Genomic DNA, 17,451 nt, shown 5'->3' with positions numbered 1-17,451 from the left:
TCATTTAAAGGATAGTATGAAAATAAAAATATACTCTCTTTTTCCTCATTCACTTTTCTGGAATCTGTGAATTCTACCCATGGACCTGATTTAAAACTCCTGAATTAGTGAAAAACAAGGTGGTGTAGGAGACCATAATCATGGTTTCCTGTATTTGTCCATTTTTCGAAGTGGCCTCTACCGTTTGTAACCCCGATCAACCTTTTCACTTATTTAACAAATGTTTACTAATATGAACTAAGCGTAAGGCACTGGCATCAGGGACACACTAGTTAACAAAACAGACAAACCTATATGGAAAATTTGAGAGAATGTTACGGTAAACCCCCATATGCCTAGATTGTATAATTAACACTTCAGTATGCTTACTTTACTACATATCCAATTATCCATCCCTTTTTTGTAAATTGTTTAGTAAATATTTAGAAGCTGAGTCATGCATTTTTTTCAGGCACTTTTTAATAATTTTTTTAAATTAATGCTAAGTAACCCTCCAGGAAAATTTTTATTACTAATTTACACTCTTACCAGTGGTGTATTATCACACTTTGAACCTATGCCAACACTGGGTTTTATTGTTGTCAAGGTAATTATTTGATAATTTTTGATAGCTAGGTTGTTACTAAAGTAAGCTTCTTGTTTAGCTCTAAGATAACTCTCTTCCATATGTAATACTCATAAAACAGTATTCAGTTATAATCTGCTTTGATCATCTAACCTTCACTGTAGCTTTCGAAAAGAAATACATACATGTAATTTGTTCTATGTGATGCTTAATATTTTCAAATGGAAGCATTGTGCCTGTTCATTAATTATTTAAGGTCAGCAGTTGGGATTTCAATCAGGAAGTTACTAGTCCTTTTATTTTCAACTTATGCCCTACAGTGTGTAAATAAATGCTCTAACTAGAGTATTAGTTATAGCATATTCAGACTTTTTTTCTTTTTCACGCAGTCAAAGAGCCAAAGGGGATAAATGATTCACTGGAGGCAGTCAGAAGTAGAACTAGAATCTCATGAATTAAATATTCTTTCACTCACTGGTCCTTTGTCACACTTCTTGGACCTTTGTTTTATTCCTTGGACGTGTGTCCCACTCAGTGTAATACTATAACTGATAGGAAGACTCAAAAGAGAAATAAAGATATGAATTTGAAGTGTTAAGCAATCCAGGCACCTCGGTAGGCAGATAGTGTGAGGTGGTAGAAGCAAGGACGTAGTAGGTTAGAAGGAGGAAAAGCGTGCACAGTACTGTTTTAAATTACAGATTGCTTGTATTTTATTTTAGAAGTTTATAAACAATTACTTAACTTCGGTATGGCTATTTTCAAAAAACTGTATGGAAATTTCACTAGAAATATGTTACCTTTGGTATTTTCTAAGCATTTAGCCAAATCTTTTTGTTCACAGCTGGGCTCAAAATGCAGAGAACTCAAAGATATTCATTTCGGCCAGTGTTACAAGATCTCAGATGAAGGCATGATCGTCATAGCTAAGGGCTGTCTGAAATTACAAAGAATATACATGCAGGAAAACAAATTAGTAAGTACTTATTGTCATCCTCATGTTTCTCATTTTGTTTCTAACTTTTGAATTCCTTATATAACTTGGCTTATAAATTTTCTTGTGCATATTTTCTTTTGGTGGTTTAGAGGCACGTACTACTTAAAAGCAAGAATCCTCTCAAAACAATGATTTTATAAAATGATACTATAACTGTATAGGTGCTGATATGTGATACTTACATGACAGTCAAGTAACTCAGGTATATTGGAAGAAATTAAATTTAGTTGTTAAAACATAAGTATGTGGTGTAGTTCCTTCTGATTACCCTAGAGCTAGTAATAATGCTTGATAGTTAGGATTTCTTAATATTCAGGAGACGTGTACTTGCGAAATAGAGCCTATCACTTGGTGAAAATAGATTTCAGTAAATTCGGGCAAATAATCTTGGTAGTTACATAGATTTTATATTCTAATCACATACATGTGTAAGTCATTCACACTTAATCTGTATAACGTATTTAAAGCTATTTAATATTCTTTCAAGATGTAATTCACATATCATAAAATTCACCCTTTTAAAGTGTACAATTCTGTGGTTTTAGTATATTCACAAAGTTGTGCGATCATCATCACTAATTCTAGAACATTTTCATTACCCCAAAAAGAAACCCTATGTTCGTTAGCTATCACTCCCCATTTTCCCCTTCCTTCAGCCCCTGGTAACTGGTAATCTACTTTCTGCTTCTATGGATTTTCCTGTGATAGGCATTTCATATAAATGGAATCACACAATATATGGTTTTTTGTGTCTGGCTTCTTTCACTTAGCATAATGTTTTCATGGTTCATCCCTGTTGTAACATGTATCAGAGTTTCATTTCTTTTCTTTATGGTTGAATAACATTCCAAATCCATTTAATTTTTAATTGATAGGTACATAGTACAAGGTAACAGAAAAAATTGTCACTAGGGAGACACTACTAGAGTTTTCAATGTTGGAAAATAGAGTACTTTAAAACAGGCAAGGTGGTCCTGAATATATAGCATAGTTACAAAGATTTGCTTTTTAATTTTATCCCCCAAACAAAGAGCTCTTTTTGTTGCCCCTGGAGTTAGTTTGTAAAATTTGATAAATACATCTCATATTAATGTAAGTTTTGAAAGGTCTGTAGAAGCATCAGTACTTCAAGTGAGATAATGCTATTTTTAAAAGATTCCAGTTAGAAAAATTGAAACACTGAAGTAAAAGTTAATGCTTTTATTATCACATAGAATTTTATTTGTCTTTAAATTTTTATAATAAAAATACTTCACATTCCTCTTTACTAATTTAATACAAATTCAGTAGTCACTACTTAGGCAGGATGACCCTGTAGAAGTAATAAGGTCTTCTGGGTCAGACAGACTGAATTTTTTTTTTAAATTTATTGGGGTGACAATTGTTAGTAAAATTACATAGATTTCAGGTGTACAATTCTGTATTACATCATCTATAAATCTCATTGTGTGTTCACCACCCAGAGTCAGTTCTCCTTCCATCACCATATATTTGCAGACTGAATTTTTGAATTCTGGCATCCACTTATTTGCTTTGTGACCCTAGGAAAGTTACTTAAGTTCTCTGAACCTCACTTACAAATGAGGTTAGCAATTTTTTTTTTTTTTTTTTGCACATTGTGGCTTTGAGGATTAAATGACATAATGTCGTTAAATTGTCTAGTACCAACTCTGACCCATTTAAAAAAAAAAACTACTAAAAACTAGTAATTTTTATGAGATTATAACAATATATATTGTCTGTTGGTTTATACTTGACACTTAAGATAAATTAAAGGATCGTCATCCCAACTTAAAATTTTCATGTTTCTCACATAATGGGAATATTTGTTGAATGAGTAATATTTGTTTCCTTGTTGCATAAACACAGAGAAACATTTTTCTTGACATTAAAAATTTTAGTGGTTTCCCAAATAAATTTACTTGTATATCTTTTAAAGTTTCTAGTTATGTTCGCATTAGCTTTTCCCTAGTAGTGTGTTCTATCAAAAAGTTGTTATATGCTTAAATGTCAAAGGAATTAGTTTTGAGTGTAGGGTTATTCAGTAAACCTTTTGATTTCATTGGAAATTTAAAGTTATTTTGCTAGATATTGAAGAAAGTTCAATTTAATAAACTTGTTTCAATTTAAGTTTCTTAGGAAGGGAAATTTAGAATAATTTGAACTCTTTATATTGGATAATTGAGTTATTGATAAATAACTTTCCATGGGAACTTTGCTTTGTGTTTTGGAGTTTATAAAATAAGGAGAAATATTTGAATGACTTACTAATTTGACTTTAATTAGTTTGGTTGTTTTAACTCTGAGAAGTGTTGTTAGTCATTTAATGGGAAACATTTTAAATAGGGTAAGTAAAAATAATGGAGTTCTGGTTAAAGGCAAATATTATTTATATATGCATATGTATAATTTATATTGTATATGTAATTACAAACAGGAAATATAGGCATCATGAAATCGACAAATATTTTAAATTAACTAACAGAGATACTTATAAGTGAGAATACTGCGTCTGTAAGGATGCCGACAGAAATTAACCTGTGCAGATATTAATCATTAGCCAAATTATTTTGTGTAGCCTTTTATGCTGTATAGCATCATAGCCTAGTGTTTTTTAAAAATATAAACTTTGCTGACTTTAAAATATCGAATTGATTGTTTTTATACGTTGACTGTATTTGACTGAATATACATTTTTTTCATGTTATATCTTGGCCTTTAGATGGCAGCATTGTCTTTGTATATTTCATTGACAGCTTTTTGTGTCCTTGCTGTAACTAACTATAAAGATACAGTGCTTATACATAGTCTTTGCAGATATTATGGTGTTTTTTTTAATTCTTGTTTTCCAGGTGGTTTAAATAGTAAAACTTATGAAAATAATTTGAAATATTACTTGCATCTGTAATGTTAAAAGATGAGCTTGTTATTTTACACAAAGTGGTAAGATATTCAAGCATTGTTATCTGTAGCACTGATTTAAGTAAAATAAACTTTAGAATGGGGGAAGGATTCCTGTATTTACCAGAGGGAAAACTTTTATTCAGGTGGACATTGAGGACAGTGACTTGGCATTTTAAGACTCAAATGAGTTATGGGGAAGCAAAGAATTGAGGATTTACATGTAAAACCATTCCCAAAGAGAATGAGGTTCTGTTTTAGTCATTTTTGAGTTAGACAAGTGTCATGCACTTACATGGATGTATTTTGCATTTGCTGTAAATCTCTTGTGTAGAATCGAGAAATAGATATGAGAATACAACTATGGTGAGTGTCTAGCGTATCGTATACGACTGTCTCCCTGCTTTTAGCAATAGCTTTCATATCACGTCTGTGCAATACTTGATCTACAGTTATTTTAAAGGCATATTTAGTTTGTGTGTATAGTTATTGATGATCTAGAAACCTCATTAAGTATATTCGCTCTACTTTCTTTGCTCCAGATTTTGCTTCTCTGTTTTTTGGACAGAGAAGCTCTTTGTACAGCTTTCTATTCAGTTGTAAAATGATGGGGTCAGATAGATTATCTGTCATTTGTTATCCAAGCTGATGTTTTAAAGTACTAGGATTTTATGATTTCTTATGAAAATAGCTTCTATGCTAAGTCCTATGGTCATCATATTTGATAGAGATCGGTGTATTTGGTCTATTTTTTTATGCACCTTTTACTTTGTAGAGTTGAATTGTGAACTAGTGTAGATTTCTGAATTATTAAGAAAGTAGTAATGTATCATGAATAGATTTTAGAAAGTTTTAGGGAAACGATAAATGTTTCCTGGTTAAAACTCGGTTTCCTGAAAGTTAGTTGTGACAACATCTGGGTGAGTTATTATTTTACTAGTGTTTAAATTCTATTACATCTCCTAGAGTCCCTTGGCTGCTGCTGTAACATTTTTTGTAACACTGTTGTTCCTATTGTTTTTAAGTTTATTATCCTTTGGAGGCTTACACAGATGAGGTAGGATCTAAATTCACCTCCAGGCTTCCTTCTTCCCAGGCTGGAAGCATTTAAGGGGTGATTGAAGCAAACGCCATGTTTGAGTTGAACTGAACACAGTTTGTGCCTTGATCCTACAGTTTCTTATTTGGGTTAGTTGATTTGGGTTAGTTATCTTAATTTTTGTACTTCCATTTCCTTGTTTGCAGAAAGGATATAATACTACTTCAAATATGCTCTTAAGAGGATCAGACTAAATGAGATTAAGAGGTAAAGTACCAAATGCGTTTCATGGTCACAAACATAGGAAGTCTTCAGTACAGGTTCTTTTTCTTCCTTTCCCTATCAGAATGTACTTTCTGGAGCCTACCAATTTGACCTGGGCTTTGTCAGTGTCTAACATCACCTACTATGTTCGTATTTCGCCCATTTCCTTACCTCCAGTTTAATTCTTTTTCTTTTTCTTTTTATTATTATTATTATTATTATTATTATTATTATTATTATGGGGGAAGGGGAACAGGACTTTATTGGAGAACAGTGTACTTCCAGGATTTTTTTTTTTTTTTTCCCCCCAAGTCAAGTTGTTGTCTTTTCAGTCTTAGTTGTGGAGGGCGCAGCTCAGTTCCAGGTCCAGTTGCGTTGCTAGTTGCTAGTTGCAGGGGGCGCTGCCCACCATCCCCTGCGGGACTCAAGGAGTTGAACTGGCAACCTTGTGGTTGAGAGCCCACTGGCCCATGTGGGAATCGAACCGGCAGCCTTCGGAGTTAGGAGCACAGAGCTCCAACCGCCTGAGCCACCGGGCCGGCCCCAGTTTAATTCTTGTTTGCTGCTTGCTGTGATTTGAGCCGAGTGAATAGACTGGTAGCCATGTTAGCATTAACTGGGGCATGTAAGGTAAACTTTGCATTACAGCTTAACCTGCAGTAGCTAATTCCGTATTATATGAAGGCTTGTGTTTCCTCACTTTCACTTTTCAACTAAAAAGAGTGAGAGAGGACCAAATTCATATATTAAGGGATTTAGCCCTCCCCTCCCCTCAAATCTCCCACAGCACTCCTGATATCTTACTTTTCAACCACTCCTTGTGAAATGAGTTTACCTGCAATCCTAGACATAAATAATTTACATTTGTGAGGGATTTGGTTTTTGGTTCTCAACTTCATTGCCTAGATACTCGACTTCATTGCCGTTTCCCCTCTGAATGGATGAGGCATTTACTTCACCCACAGTGGTGGTTCCCAGAGAGCAGTGATGCATGAGTATGGCTTCTAAAGGATGGGGTCTGAAGATACTGAGCTTCATTCTACTATCGTATCCTACATTTCAGGGTTTTGCTGTCATTTGTTCATATTTTAAAGTAGTCAGTAATAGTTACCTTTTATTGAGTATTTATAATGTACCAGGCACTATGCAGTTTTACATAATTAACCCTCACAGCCACCATATAATTTAGCTTATTTGTATTCCATTTTACAGATGAGGAAACTGAGGCTAGAGAGGTTAAGTAACAACAAATAAGTGTCAAAGTCAAGATTCTAACCCAGATCTGTTACATTTCCAAACCTTTGACTTCAAGTCCTTTTGCTTGCATGGATACATTACAGATTGAGCTAATCCATATGCCCTTGAACCAAACAGTATTTTTTTCCAAACGGCATTATCTTTCTTTAAAACACTGACAGGTAGTATGAGAAATCAAAGGGAGAAGTTAATTATTAGCATGAGCAGATCTTCTTGTTAGGATGATAACTGATTTCAGGGGAAGCTGTAAGTACCAATGGAGACAGATTAAAATCTTTTTAAGGAAAATTAGTAAAATTATCAAAGAAGAAAACTGTCTTTGAGATAGTGTTTAATGTTGATCCTAATCCTGTACAAATATGAACATAGTTAAGTTTAATAGTAGCTTGCACTCTGTCTGCAAAAATTTTTCTTTGCAAAAATCATAGTATTTATACTTTTGTGAAATTTGGATTCAGAGGCTAATACCATTTCATTTTTGTCTCGCAGCTTTAATAGAAATTTTAATGGGTTAATGAACTGGTAACTTTCTACTCTGTTCCTTAACACTATTTCAAATGTTCATTCAGTTTAGTTAACACTTGAATACCTGCTATTTGCCAGGCACATCCGAGTATGAGAGGTGTTGAGGAATTAAAAAAGAGTTATACTGCCAAAGAGGGGAGATTCTGGTCTAGGCCTAAGTGCTATGGAAATGCCAATAGTAAAATCAGTTACTTATGTGAGAGATAAGGGAGGAATCAGGAAATCCTATAAATGGTAGGTGACGTTTGAACTGGATCTTGAATGATATATAGTGATATGATGATTGTGATGCAAGCAGACATTGTTGGGGGGATTGCTGTTGAGAGAAACATCATAACAAAGACAAGGCATCAGGAAAATATGTGGCATATTTAGTAAGTGGTGGGTATTAAAGTAAAATTAGCTTTATAGGCAGGGTGGGTAGGGGAAGTGTTCATGTTTGGATCTATAAAGGAAGGTAGGGACCAGGTTGTTAAGTTTCTTGAGCCTTATACTGAGGAATTTGGATGTCTCTAGGTAGTGGGGATTATACCATGGGATTTCAGCAAACATGAACCCTGATTGTATTTTTGGGTTTTTAAATTATTTTTTAAAATTTTGAGAAATTAGGAAAAATACAGAATACTAAAAGAGTAATAACAGCTAAATGTCCATTATCCAGACATTGCCAATTTGTAACATTTTCTTAATTTGCTTTTGCTTCTTGAATTAATAAAGCAAATAAACTTTAAACCTCTGTTTTGCATCCAGTATCATCCCACCATCTCCCTTTAGGGACAACTACCATGATAATCTCAAATGCTTTAAAAATTAAAAAAAATAAAACTTTAACATACATATTGGATACCATGAACGATGTAGTATTGTTTGGTTTATAGTCACATATAGTTTATATCTGATGTTATCTCGTTAAATATCTGGTCTCACAAAAGTGTATATATCAGTATGTAATTTGCATTACTTTTGTTTTTGAGATTTGGGCCTAATGAATATATAATTCATTCTTTTTAACTGTTAGTGCTCTGTATATGTGTCCTGTTTATCCATTCCCTATTGAAAAGCACTTAGATGGCTTCTGTTGTTGTACTGTCATAGGCAATGTTGCAGTAAAATTCTTGTGCAAGTGTTTTGTGCTTATCTGTAAGAATTTCTCATGGGCATATATCTAATTATATGGAGCTAACATATGTAAATTTTCAAATTTTTACTAGATCATGACAAATTATTCTCCATGCGTAATTGAGATCATGATTCACAGGTGCATTTTGCTGATAGATTGTCAACTCTTTTGAGGGTAGGACGGTATCTACTTATCTTTTTTTTTTGCATTGGTGAAAGAGTAGTTTATTAGGAACAGACGTACACTCCAGAGAAGTAGGAGTGGGCCTGAGCAGAGAAGTGGCTCTAGGAACCCTCTAGTTATCTTTTTATGCCATCCCTCCTCATGTTGGCACATAATATGTATATATTTAATAAATATTAGTGAAAAATGGGTAACTGCTGAACTGAACATGATTTTAAAAATGTATTTCTTCAAGTATTTCGGGAACATGCTTTGAAAAGCAGATGGATCTGAGTATATAAATAAAAGCTTGAAAAATCGCTTAAAGATTCAGAGTCAATAGTTTTCTGACTTTTCTAACAAGTAAGTTTCTTTGATCTACTTACTATATTAATGATGCCATTCTTACTTATTTAGACATTCAGTATTATTTTATATTAATCAGATGTCCAGCATAGTGGTTAGACATTTATATAATTTAAGAAGTGATCCCCCTGACTAGTCTAGTACCCACCTGGCACTATGCATAGTTATTACCATATCATGGACTATATTCCCTATGCTTTACTTTACATCCCCATGACTACTGTGTAGCAAGTAGTCATTAAGAAGTACTGTGTACTTCTTAATCCCTTCACCTTTTTTCACCCACACCCCAACCTCCATTCCATCTGGCAATCATCAAAATGTTCTCTGTATCTATGAGTTTGTTTTTGTTTTGTTTGTTTATTTTGTTCTTTAGATTCCACATATAAGAGGAATCACATTGCATCTGTCTTTCTCTACTCAACACAATACCCTCCAGGTCCATCCACGCTGCCACAGATGGCAAGAACCCATTCCCTTCAATGGCTGAGCAATACTCCATTGTATATATGTACCACCTACTCTTTATCCATTCTTCCATCGATGGACACCCAGGCTGCCTCCACATGTTGGCAATTATAAACAATGCTGCATTGAACATGTGGACACATTTGTGCCCTCAAAGTAGCATTTTGGGTTTCTTTGGATAAATACCCAGAAGTGGGATTACTGGGTCCTTCTTTGTCTCTTTTTATAGCCTTTGTTTTAAAGTCTATTTTGTCTGGTATAAGTGTTGCTATGTCAGCTTTTTTTCTTTCTTTTTTTGTTTCCATTTTCATGAAATATCTTTTTCCCATCCCTTTGCTTTCAGTCTGTGTGTCGTTCAATCTGAAATGAGTCTCTTGTAGGCAACATATGTAAAGATCTTGTTTTCTTATACATTTAGCCACCTATCTTTTGATTTGAGCATTTTATCCATTTTAATTTAAAGTAGTTGTTAGTATATATATGTAGTTATTGCTATTTTATTATTCATATTTTTGATCTTTTTTTTTTCTTCCTTCTAATTCTTAAAGAAGTCCCTTTAAGATTGCTTGTAATACTGGCTTGATGCTGATGAACTCCTTTAACTTTTTCTTGTTTGGGAAACTCTTTATCCTTTGATTCTAAATTAAAGCTTTGCTGCATAGAGTAATCTTGGTTGTAGGTCCTTGCTTTTCATCTCTTTGAATATTTCCTGCCACTCTCTTTTGGCTTGCAAAGTTTTTGTTGAGAAATTAGATGATAGTCTTATGGGAGCTCCCTTATAGTTAACTAACTGCTTTTCTCTTGTTGCTTTTAAGATTCTCTCTTTGTTTTTAACCTTTGGCATTTTAATTATGATGTGTCTTGGTGTTGGTCAGGCTAGGAAAGTTTTCATTATTTCTTTAATTCATTATTTCTTTATTTCATTATTTCTTCAAATAGCTTTTTGATTCCTTGTGTTCTCTCCTCTTTCTGGTACCCTTATGTTGTGAGTGTTGGTATGCTTGATATTGTCCCAGAGGCCCCTTAAACTCTCCTCATTTTTTTGGATTCTTTTTTCTTTTTGCTGTTCTGACTGGGTGTTTTCTGCTACCTTATCTTCCAAATTGCTGATTCAGTCCTCTCCTTCATCTAATCTACTGTTGATTCCCTCCAATGTATTCTTCATTTCAGTTATTGTATTCTTTATTTCTGACTCATTCAATTCTTATGTTTTTTATCTTTGTTTTTATGTTTCCTATCTCTTTGTTGATGTTCTCCCTGAGATCATTGAGGATCCTTATAACCAGTGTTTGGAACTCTTGTGTCTGGTAGATTGTTTGTCTCCATTTTGTTTAGTTTTTTTCCTGGAGCTTTGTTCTGTTCTTTTATTTGGGACATGTTTCTTTGTCTCCCTATTTTGGCTGCCTCCCTGTGTTTGTTTCTATTTAATTAGGTGGGGCTGTTATGCCTCCCGGTCTTAGTAGAGTGGCCTTATGTAGTAGGTGTCTTGAGGGACCCTGTGTTGCAATCACCGAGGCAGGTGCTTCATGTGTGTCCCTTGTGTGGGTTGTGTGTACCATTCTGTTGTAGTTGAGCCTTGGTTGCTGTTTGCACATCAGTGGGAGGGATTGATCCTCAGGCTGAATGGCTGTGAGGACTGGCCATGACTACAGTGGAGGAGTTGTGGTGTAAGGGTTACCCTACAGAGCAGGGTTCGCATTACTGGGGCTCTGGTGCCTCCCCAGTCTGCCCTTTGGGTGTGTCATTTTTTGAAGCAGCTGGGTGATGCTCTGGCTTGGTCTGAAGCTGGCAAACAGGTGTGCCAGTCCTGGGGAGTCCTGGAAGGGGACCCACTGCAGGCCAAGTTTAGCAACAGCCTGTGCCCTGCCCAAGGCCACCTGGATTGAGCCACAACACAATCCTCAGAAGGCTGCTGCCGCAGTGGGCTTGGAGGTGCCTCAGGAGGCTAATTTGAGAACCAAGGCCAGCTTTGCTAGTGCCAGGCTTAGGTTTGTTCAACCAGAGGTACAGGACATGCTGAAGCCAGATTCTACTTGTTTGGGTTTTGTGAGCCTTTGAGAGATTTTATGAAAGTCCACAGCATGAGCTGAGACATGTTATATGCAAAAGCCACTGGAAGAGGCTTGGATGTGCCTGAAAGTTGGGTGCGGTGGGGGTCTCAGGAATCACTACGGTGGGGCAGATGAAAGATGATAGCCTGTTTGATGGAAACTCAGATATAGCAGCTGCCTTCATCTGTGCACACGAAGGGGAGGAGGACTCAACAGAGAAACTGACTCCCCCCACCTCCTATGTCGAGAGAAAGCTGCCCCTCCAGCCTTCACCCCGATGCTAGACAATTCAGTTTCTTCTCATATGTCCCTGACACCTTTTGAGCCATTGCCCCATCGCTGGAGTTCATTAGCGAGTAAGTCCATGCACGGTCCCTTAAAGAAGAGTGAGTGCCTAGGACTGCAGCCGTCCTCTGTCTCACTCAGCCACAATCTCTACTGGTTTTTACTGCCAGATGTTATGGCGATTTCTTCCTCCATCACTGGAACCCTGTGCTGGGGACTCTGGTGTGGGGCTGAGGCCCCTTGCTCCTCTGGGGAGGAACTCTGCAGCTGAGATGTCCCTCTCAATTTTTAATGGTCACACGTGGGTATGCGACCAAGCCATTCCGTGTCTCTGCCCCTCCTAACTGTTTCAAGGTGGCTTCTTCTGTATGTCCATAGTTGTAGGGCTTAGGTTCAGCTAGACTTCAGGCAATTCTCAATGGTGGTTGTTCTGTCGTTTAGTTGTAATTGATGTGGTCCTGAGAGGAGGTGAGCACAGCGTTTGTCTACTCTGCCATTTTGACTGGAAAAAAGAATGTGATGCCATTCTTTATGTATCAAATTTATCCAGCCAAAGTCATTATTGTGCTCAAGGAGTAATTCTTGGGCCAATTGTTTTTCACAACATGCAGTTCTGATAAACTAGAATATAATTTCTGTTCTTGCCAGAATTATAATACATCAACTTGTACTTTCTTACCATTAATAAATAGTAAGAGATTTTATTGATGTGAGTTTTGAAAAACCCATTTTAGTTACAGGTAAAAGTTGTTTGGCAGACAGATACATTCCAAAAATGTTAAAATGTTATTTGGGAGATTTTCCAATATGAAGAATAAATATGTTTATATTCATTTATATTCTTCGATAAAGCTTGACCTCTCACTCTTTAATCTATTGGTATCTTTCCCCTATGAATATCTTGTTTACCTACTAGGTATCTTGGCAAAAAACATAAATTAATTGTATTCTATCATTTGAAAGCATAGAAAATCATAAAGAATGAGTGTATGTGTGCACGTGCATGTGTATGTGTTTTTTTCCTTCCCGTGTACCAGTGTGGTATGGAGGGCAGGCAGTGACTTGGATAATATCAAAGTAATTTTTCTTTGTAATGTATTACTTGTTTTCCCCAGCATATTTACATGCCTAATTATTATTAGTTTAGTAATATTAAAATTGTTTCACAAACATTGACAACCCATCAACTGATGATAGGAGATGCTCAAATGCAAACATGATCTCAGGAGGAAGCTAGCCTTCTATTAAAAACTTGTATACAGATAACCCACAGTTAATAATGCATAATTTATTATGGTTAAAAATAGAAGACTCCAAATAGTATTAACATTTAAAAATTTTTTTCTGACTCAAATTCTACATTACTAAAACTATCCAACTTGTTTTGTGTTTAAAATGTGTAGTTGGTAAGCTCTTCCTAGTGTTGGAATTGTTTTGCTGGTGGTATTTTCAACTTATATATTCTATAATTTAGATCCTAAAAGATGAAATTTTGTTTACTTTCTTTTGGGAATGCATGTTAAAATCAGAAAGAGACTTGGAGCAAATCAAATCATCCCTCAGATATAAGTGTGAAAGTGCTGTCTCTGGCTTTGTGCTCAAGTGTTGGCAATAAGAGATAGTGGGTTGAGATAAAGAGCCTAGTCATTAGACTTAGCAAATAGGGATTTTATAAGGTTAGATGGCAGTGGGATGTCGCGAGTATATCTAGCCTGTCATTTATGAGCACATTTTCTTCAGTTACCTTTGTAGACTGTCAGCCAACAAGTGAGATGTACTGTAGCTCTAGGGGCAAGTTTTGGCTTATGTTTTTCCTGCTGCACAGTAATGAGGTGTTAGGATATCGAAGACTTAATTCATTTATTATTTTAGTGTTAGGCTTAAGAGAAGAAGAGTTGGTTTTGTTTCTAAGATGTGTGTTTCTGAATATCATTTGTGAACTGTAGTTAAATCTGGCTTCCAGGTGATAGGGAGCTTCTTTTCTAGCATTTTCTTGTAGTTATTATAAAAAAGATACACGAGTATCATGAAAGTGCTGTTCCACTTGGGCTTTAACCAGGCGATCCTCTCCTCAGACGAAAGCTATGCAGGTTGTGCTCCTCTCTAGGCAGCCTGTGTCACCAGTGAGGACTGTTCCTGCTCTTGCTGCAGATTTTGCTTATTCATATTACCTACCGTGTTTCCCTGAAAATAAGACCGGGCGTTATATTAATTTTTGCTCCAAAAGATGCAGTAGGGCTTATGTTCAGGGGATGTCATCCTGAAAACTCATGCTAGGGCTTATTTTTCAGTTAGGTTGTATTTTCAGGGAGACAATGTAGGTTGCCTTCCTTTGCTGTCTTGAAATTCTTGTTAAAGGTCTGACATGTGTTGCAACAATTATGTGTAGTGCCAGGCAGATACTAGACTAATGGGGGGATCACTGCATAAATTATATAAGTGTCTAACCATATGCTGTACATCTGAAACTAATATAAAATAATATTGAATGCCAGCTGTCACTGATAAAAATAAATAATTTAAAAAAGAATTGTGAGAATTATGGTAATTGTTCTTATTTAGATTTTAAGGCCCAGAAAGAATTACCTAAGCCTTATATGCCTTTGTATCCCTATTTTGCCTTTTCTAGTACTTTTTTACCCAGTAAGGCGCTTAATCAGTATTTGTTTAATAAATTAACCAAATATCAATTAGTACACACACACACACACACACACACACACACACACACACACACACACAGGTGTGACATGAAGTTGCCTCCTGAAGGATGAATAGTCATGAGAGTATTGGGGTAAATATTTTTTCCTTGGATTGCACCTTTTGGTTTTCAGTAACTGAGAAGTTGGAAAACTGTACTACTTTCATATTTACTTTTTTTAACACTTCTATTCCATTTTATTTTGTGTAGCCACGTCAAATTTAGGTTGCAGAAAAGCAATATAGTCTTTTCCTTTAATGGGCGTTGTACTTAACAAGTTTTGCGTTCTAAAATATGATAGAAATAGGTCTTGGGGGCAGAAAATTTCTAGTGTCCATTGCCAGGTTTTCATTAGCTGTTTTTGATTTAAGAATAAAATACAGGTATTTATCATTCATTTTAATATAATATATAGATGAATACACTGAGAATTTGTAATCCAAAGAAAAATAGTTATAAATCAGAGTCTTTGTGATTGAACTATATTTAGGTGTTTATTGTTATCTTTTATTTTTCTCATTGAATATATCCTTGATAAAATAAAAAGAAAGACATATTTTATATTCATTGTTGTTAAATGCACATATGAATACTTGTAGATTATAAAATTATTTGCATCTTGTTATGGTAGCTTTTCAATTTGACTCCTCTGAGAACATGGTAGAATCAGGTAAGCTGAGATTTGTAGATTCTCTGAATGGGGAATCAAAATATATTTTCATGTCTTTTGACTAGGTTAATGTTAACTTTCAATATTTGAAGATAAATTTTAAGTAATTTGCTATTTCATGTGTTTTAAGTTGTTGCAGGACACAATTTTATATACAGACATGTATATATCCCTTTTCCATCTATATATTAATAAGTATTATAAATCATATGTAATTGTAGGCAGTTCCGTTATGTAATCTATTAAACACTCCATATATTACAATTGTTTTAAGCTGGTGAGTGAAGAATGTAATGGAAAATATTGTGAAAGTTAAAGATATATTTTATGTTCCACTGAATTCAGTCATGACCCTAAGATGTTTCCAAAGATTGACTTTTTATTTATCGTATCCACAATCGGGGAATGCTCTTGCAGGAATGCTCTTGGTAAAGTACTCTTTTCATTATTTCAGAAAACTGTAGTGGCTAACTTCAAATATTTCTCCAGTTCCTACTCTCTATTCTCATCTTGTTTCTTAATTGGTACGTGTACTCTTCATTTTCTGTTACCATCTTGCTTTCTTCCAGTATATGTTCATTGCCTTCAAGCTCCGCAAAATGTTATGTTTGGCAAAGATGCTTTAAGAATCCTGTCACATTTATTCCTTTCTCATATTCTATCAGCTTCCTGTATTTTATTACTTCTTATTAATCCATTGATAATTTGTTGTAGACCTCAAGTCTTCAGTTTAGTCATGTAAGGTCCTCTAAATTGATGAGTGTTTTTTTTTTTTTTTAAAGCTATGTGTAGTAACTGTATATTTGTCAATGTTTTGACTAAATAGTTATTAGGACTTCTTGAAAATAAATTTTTTTCTACACAAGAATTGTAAATTTTCTCAAGAGGACTGTTAATGAGGATGAACCGTTCTACACTCAAGTCTTTCTGGTTTACTTCTGGAAAAATTCTTTTTGGGAGAAGGAAGAAAGCTATTAAAAATTATTATTTTCAATGAGACACATGTCAGTAACTTTAAATATGGTTATTTATACTTCGATATCTATGTACAATATAACTTTTAGGACATAAGATTTAAATTTTATTGACAACTAAGTTGATGAAATATGCTTCATTCTGTAGTGGTGTCAAGTGGTTCTTCATTAGTGTTCTTACCAGAAAAATGGCAATGATAGTTTGAGGAAGTAAAATCCCAAATAAGTCTGTCCTCTTCAAGAATTAAGTAGTTTTTAGTAAATGATTTCTTAAAAATGAATGTTGAAACTTGTGGTTTAAACTTTTTTTATTGTGAATGACCTGTTATATATTTTCTTCTCTTGGTTTACGTCCTATTGAGGATATTTAATTTGTTTCATTGCTTCCACCAACGTATTTTCCTTTTTTCTGCTTTCAGCTACCCTAACAAAAATCTCTCAAGGCTGCTAAGAATTGTGGTCCTTTTTATTTTGTGATACTTTAATCACTTGATTCTTGAAAAGATGAAAGTTAAGTTGTGTCTTTGGTTGAGTTTAGAAGAGCTTGATTTTATTGTTGCTGTTAGAAAGAGATAGTTAAATATAATATTTCATACATATCTTGGTTGCTTGGTACCAACAAGATGTACCAAGGAGATCTAGCATAAAATTTAGTTAGAACACTGACATTGCATGCTTTGAGAGTAATGTATCATGCAGAAATTACACTGACAAGTTTTTAAAAATACTTTGCACGAAATACTTAGTTTTTAATTTTATAAATTGGTCTCATTTATTTCATTATCTTTTTGTTCTTTAATAAGTTTTAATAGTTTTGTAGAATCAAAAATTGTGGAAAGAATACCCAAAAAGACGCATAAATAGGTATGTTATTAGAATAGGGCTTTTTTGTTTGTTTGTTTTCTTAAGAGTTTAAGTAGCATTTGGAAAATTAAATGAAAAATTGGGCAAATATTGGTTTAGCCAACTGTATCATTTAACCTTGGATTAATTTGTGTTTTTTTCAATATGGAAGTGATACCTTTTTCTAGTGTACTTAGATGATTTTCTTATGTAAAGTCCAGGTATATTGAAATCATCTTTTTTTATGTTAAAGTCTGTCTATT

The 17,451-nt window shown here is 34.5% G+C and overlaps 1 protein-coding gene across 2 annotated transcripts in view; it reads left to right on the top strand.

The window, feature by feature from the left end:
• Nucleotides 1-17,451, top strand: part of FBXL17 (F-box and leucine rich repeat protein 17) — a 456,881-nt gene that overhangs the window by 37,271 nt on the left and 402,159 nt on the right. Inside the window, exon 4 of one of the 2 annotated variants that reach the window (XM_019727982.3) lies at nucleotides 1,410-1,541. The exons of the other annotated variant lie outside the window; for it this stretch is intronic. Within the exon in view, the coding sequence (XP_019583541.2) occupies nucleotides 1,410-1,541 (132 nt within the window). The remainder of the gene's footprint in view (nucleotides 1-1,409; nucleotides 1,542-17,451) is intronic. 2 annotated transcript variants of the gene reach the window in all.

The sequence above is a fragment of the Rhinolophus sinicus genome, chromosome 3 (genome assembly GCF_057876585.1).
Source record: "Rhinolophus sinicus isolate RSI-liver-muscle chromosome 3, RSI-T2T, whole genome shotgun sequence".
Classification (NCBI taxonomy): Eukaryota; Metazoa; Chordata; class Mammalia; order Chiroptera; family Rhinolophidae; genus Rhinolophus; species Rhinolophus sinicus.
Note: the sequence above shows the minus strand (reverse complement) of the source record. Positions and strands in the feature narration are given on the sequence as shown.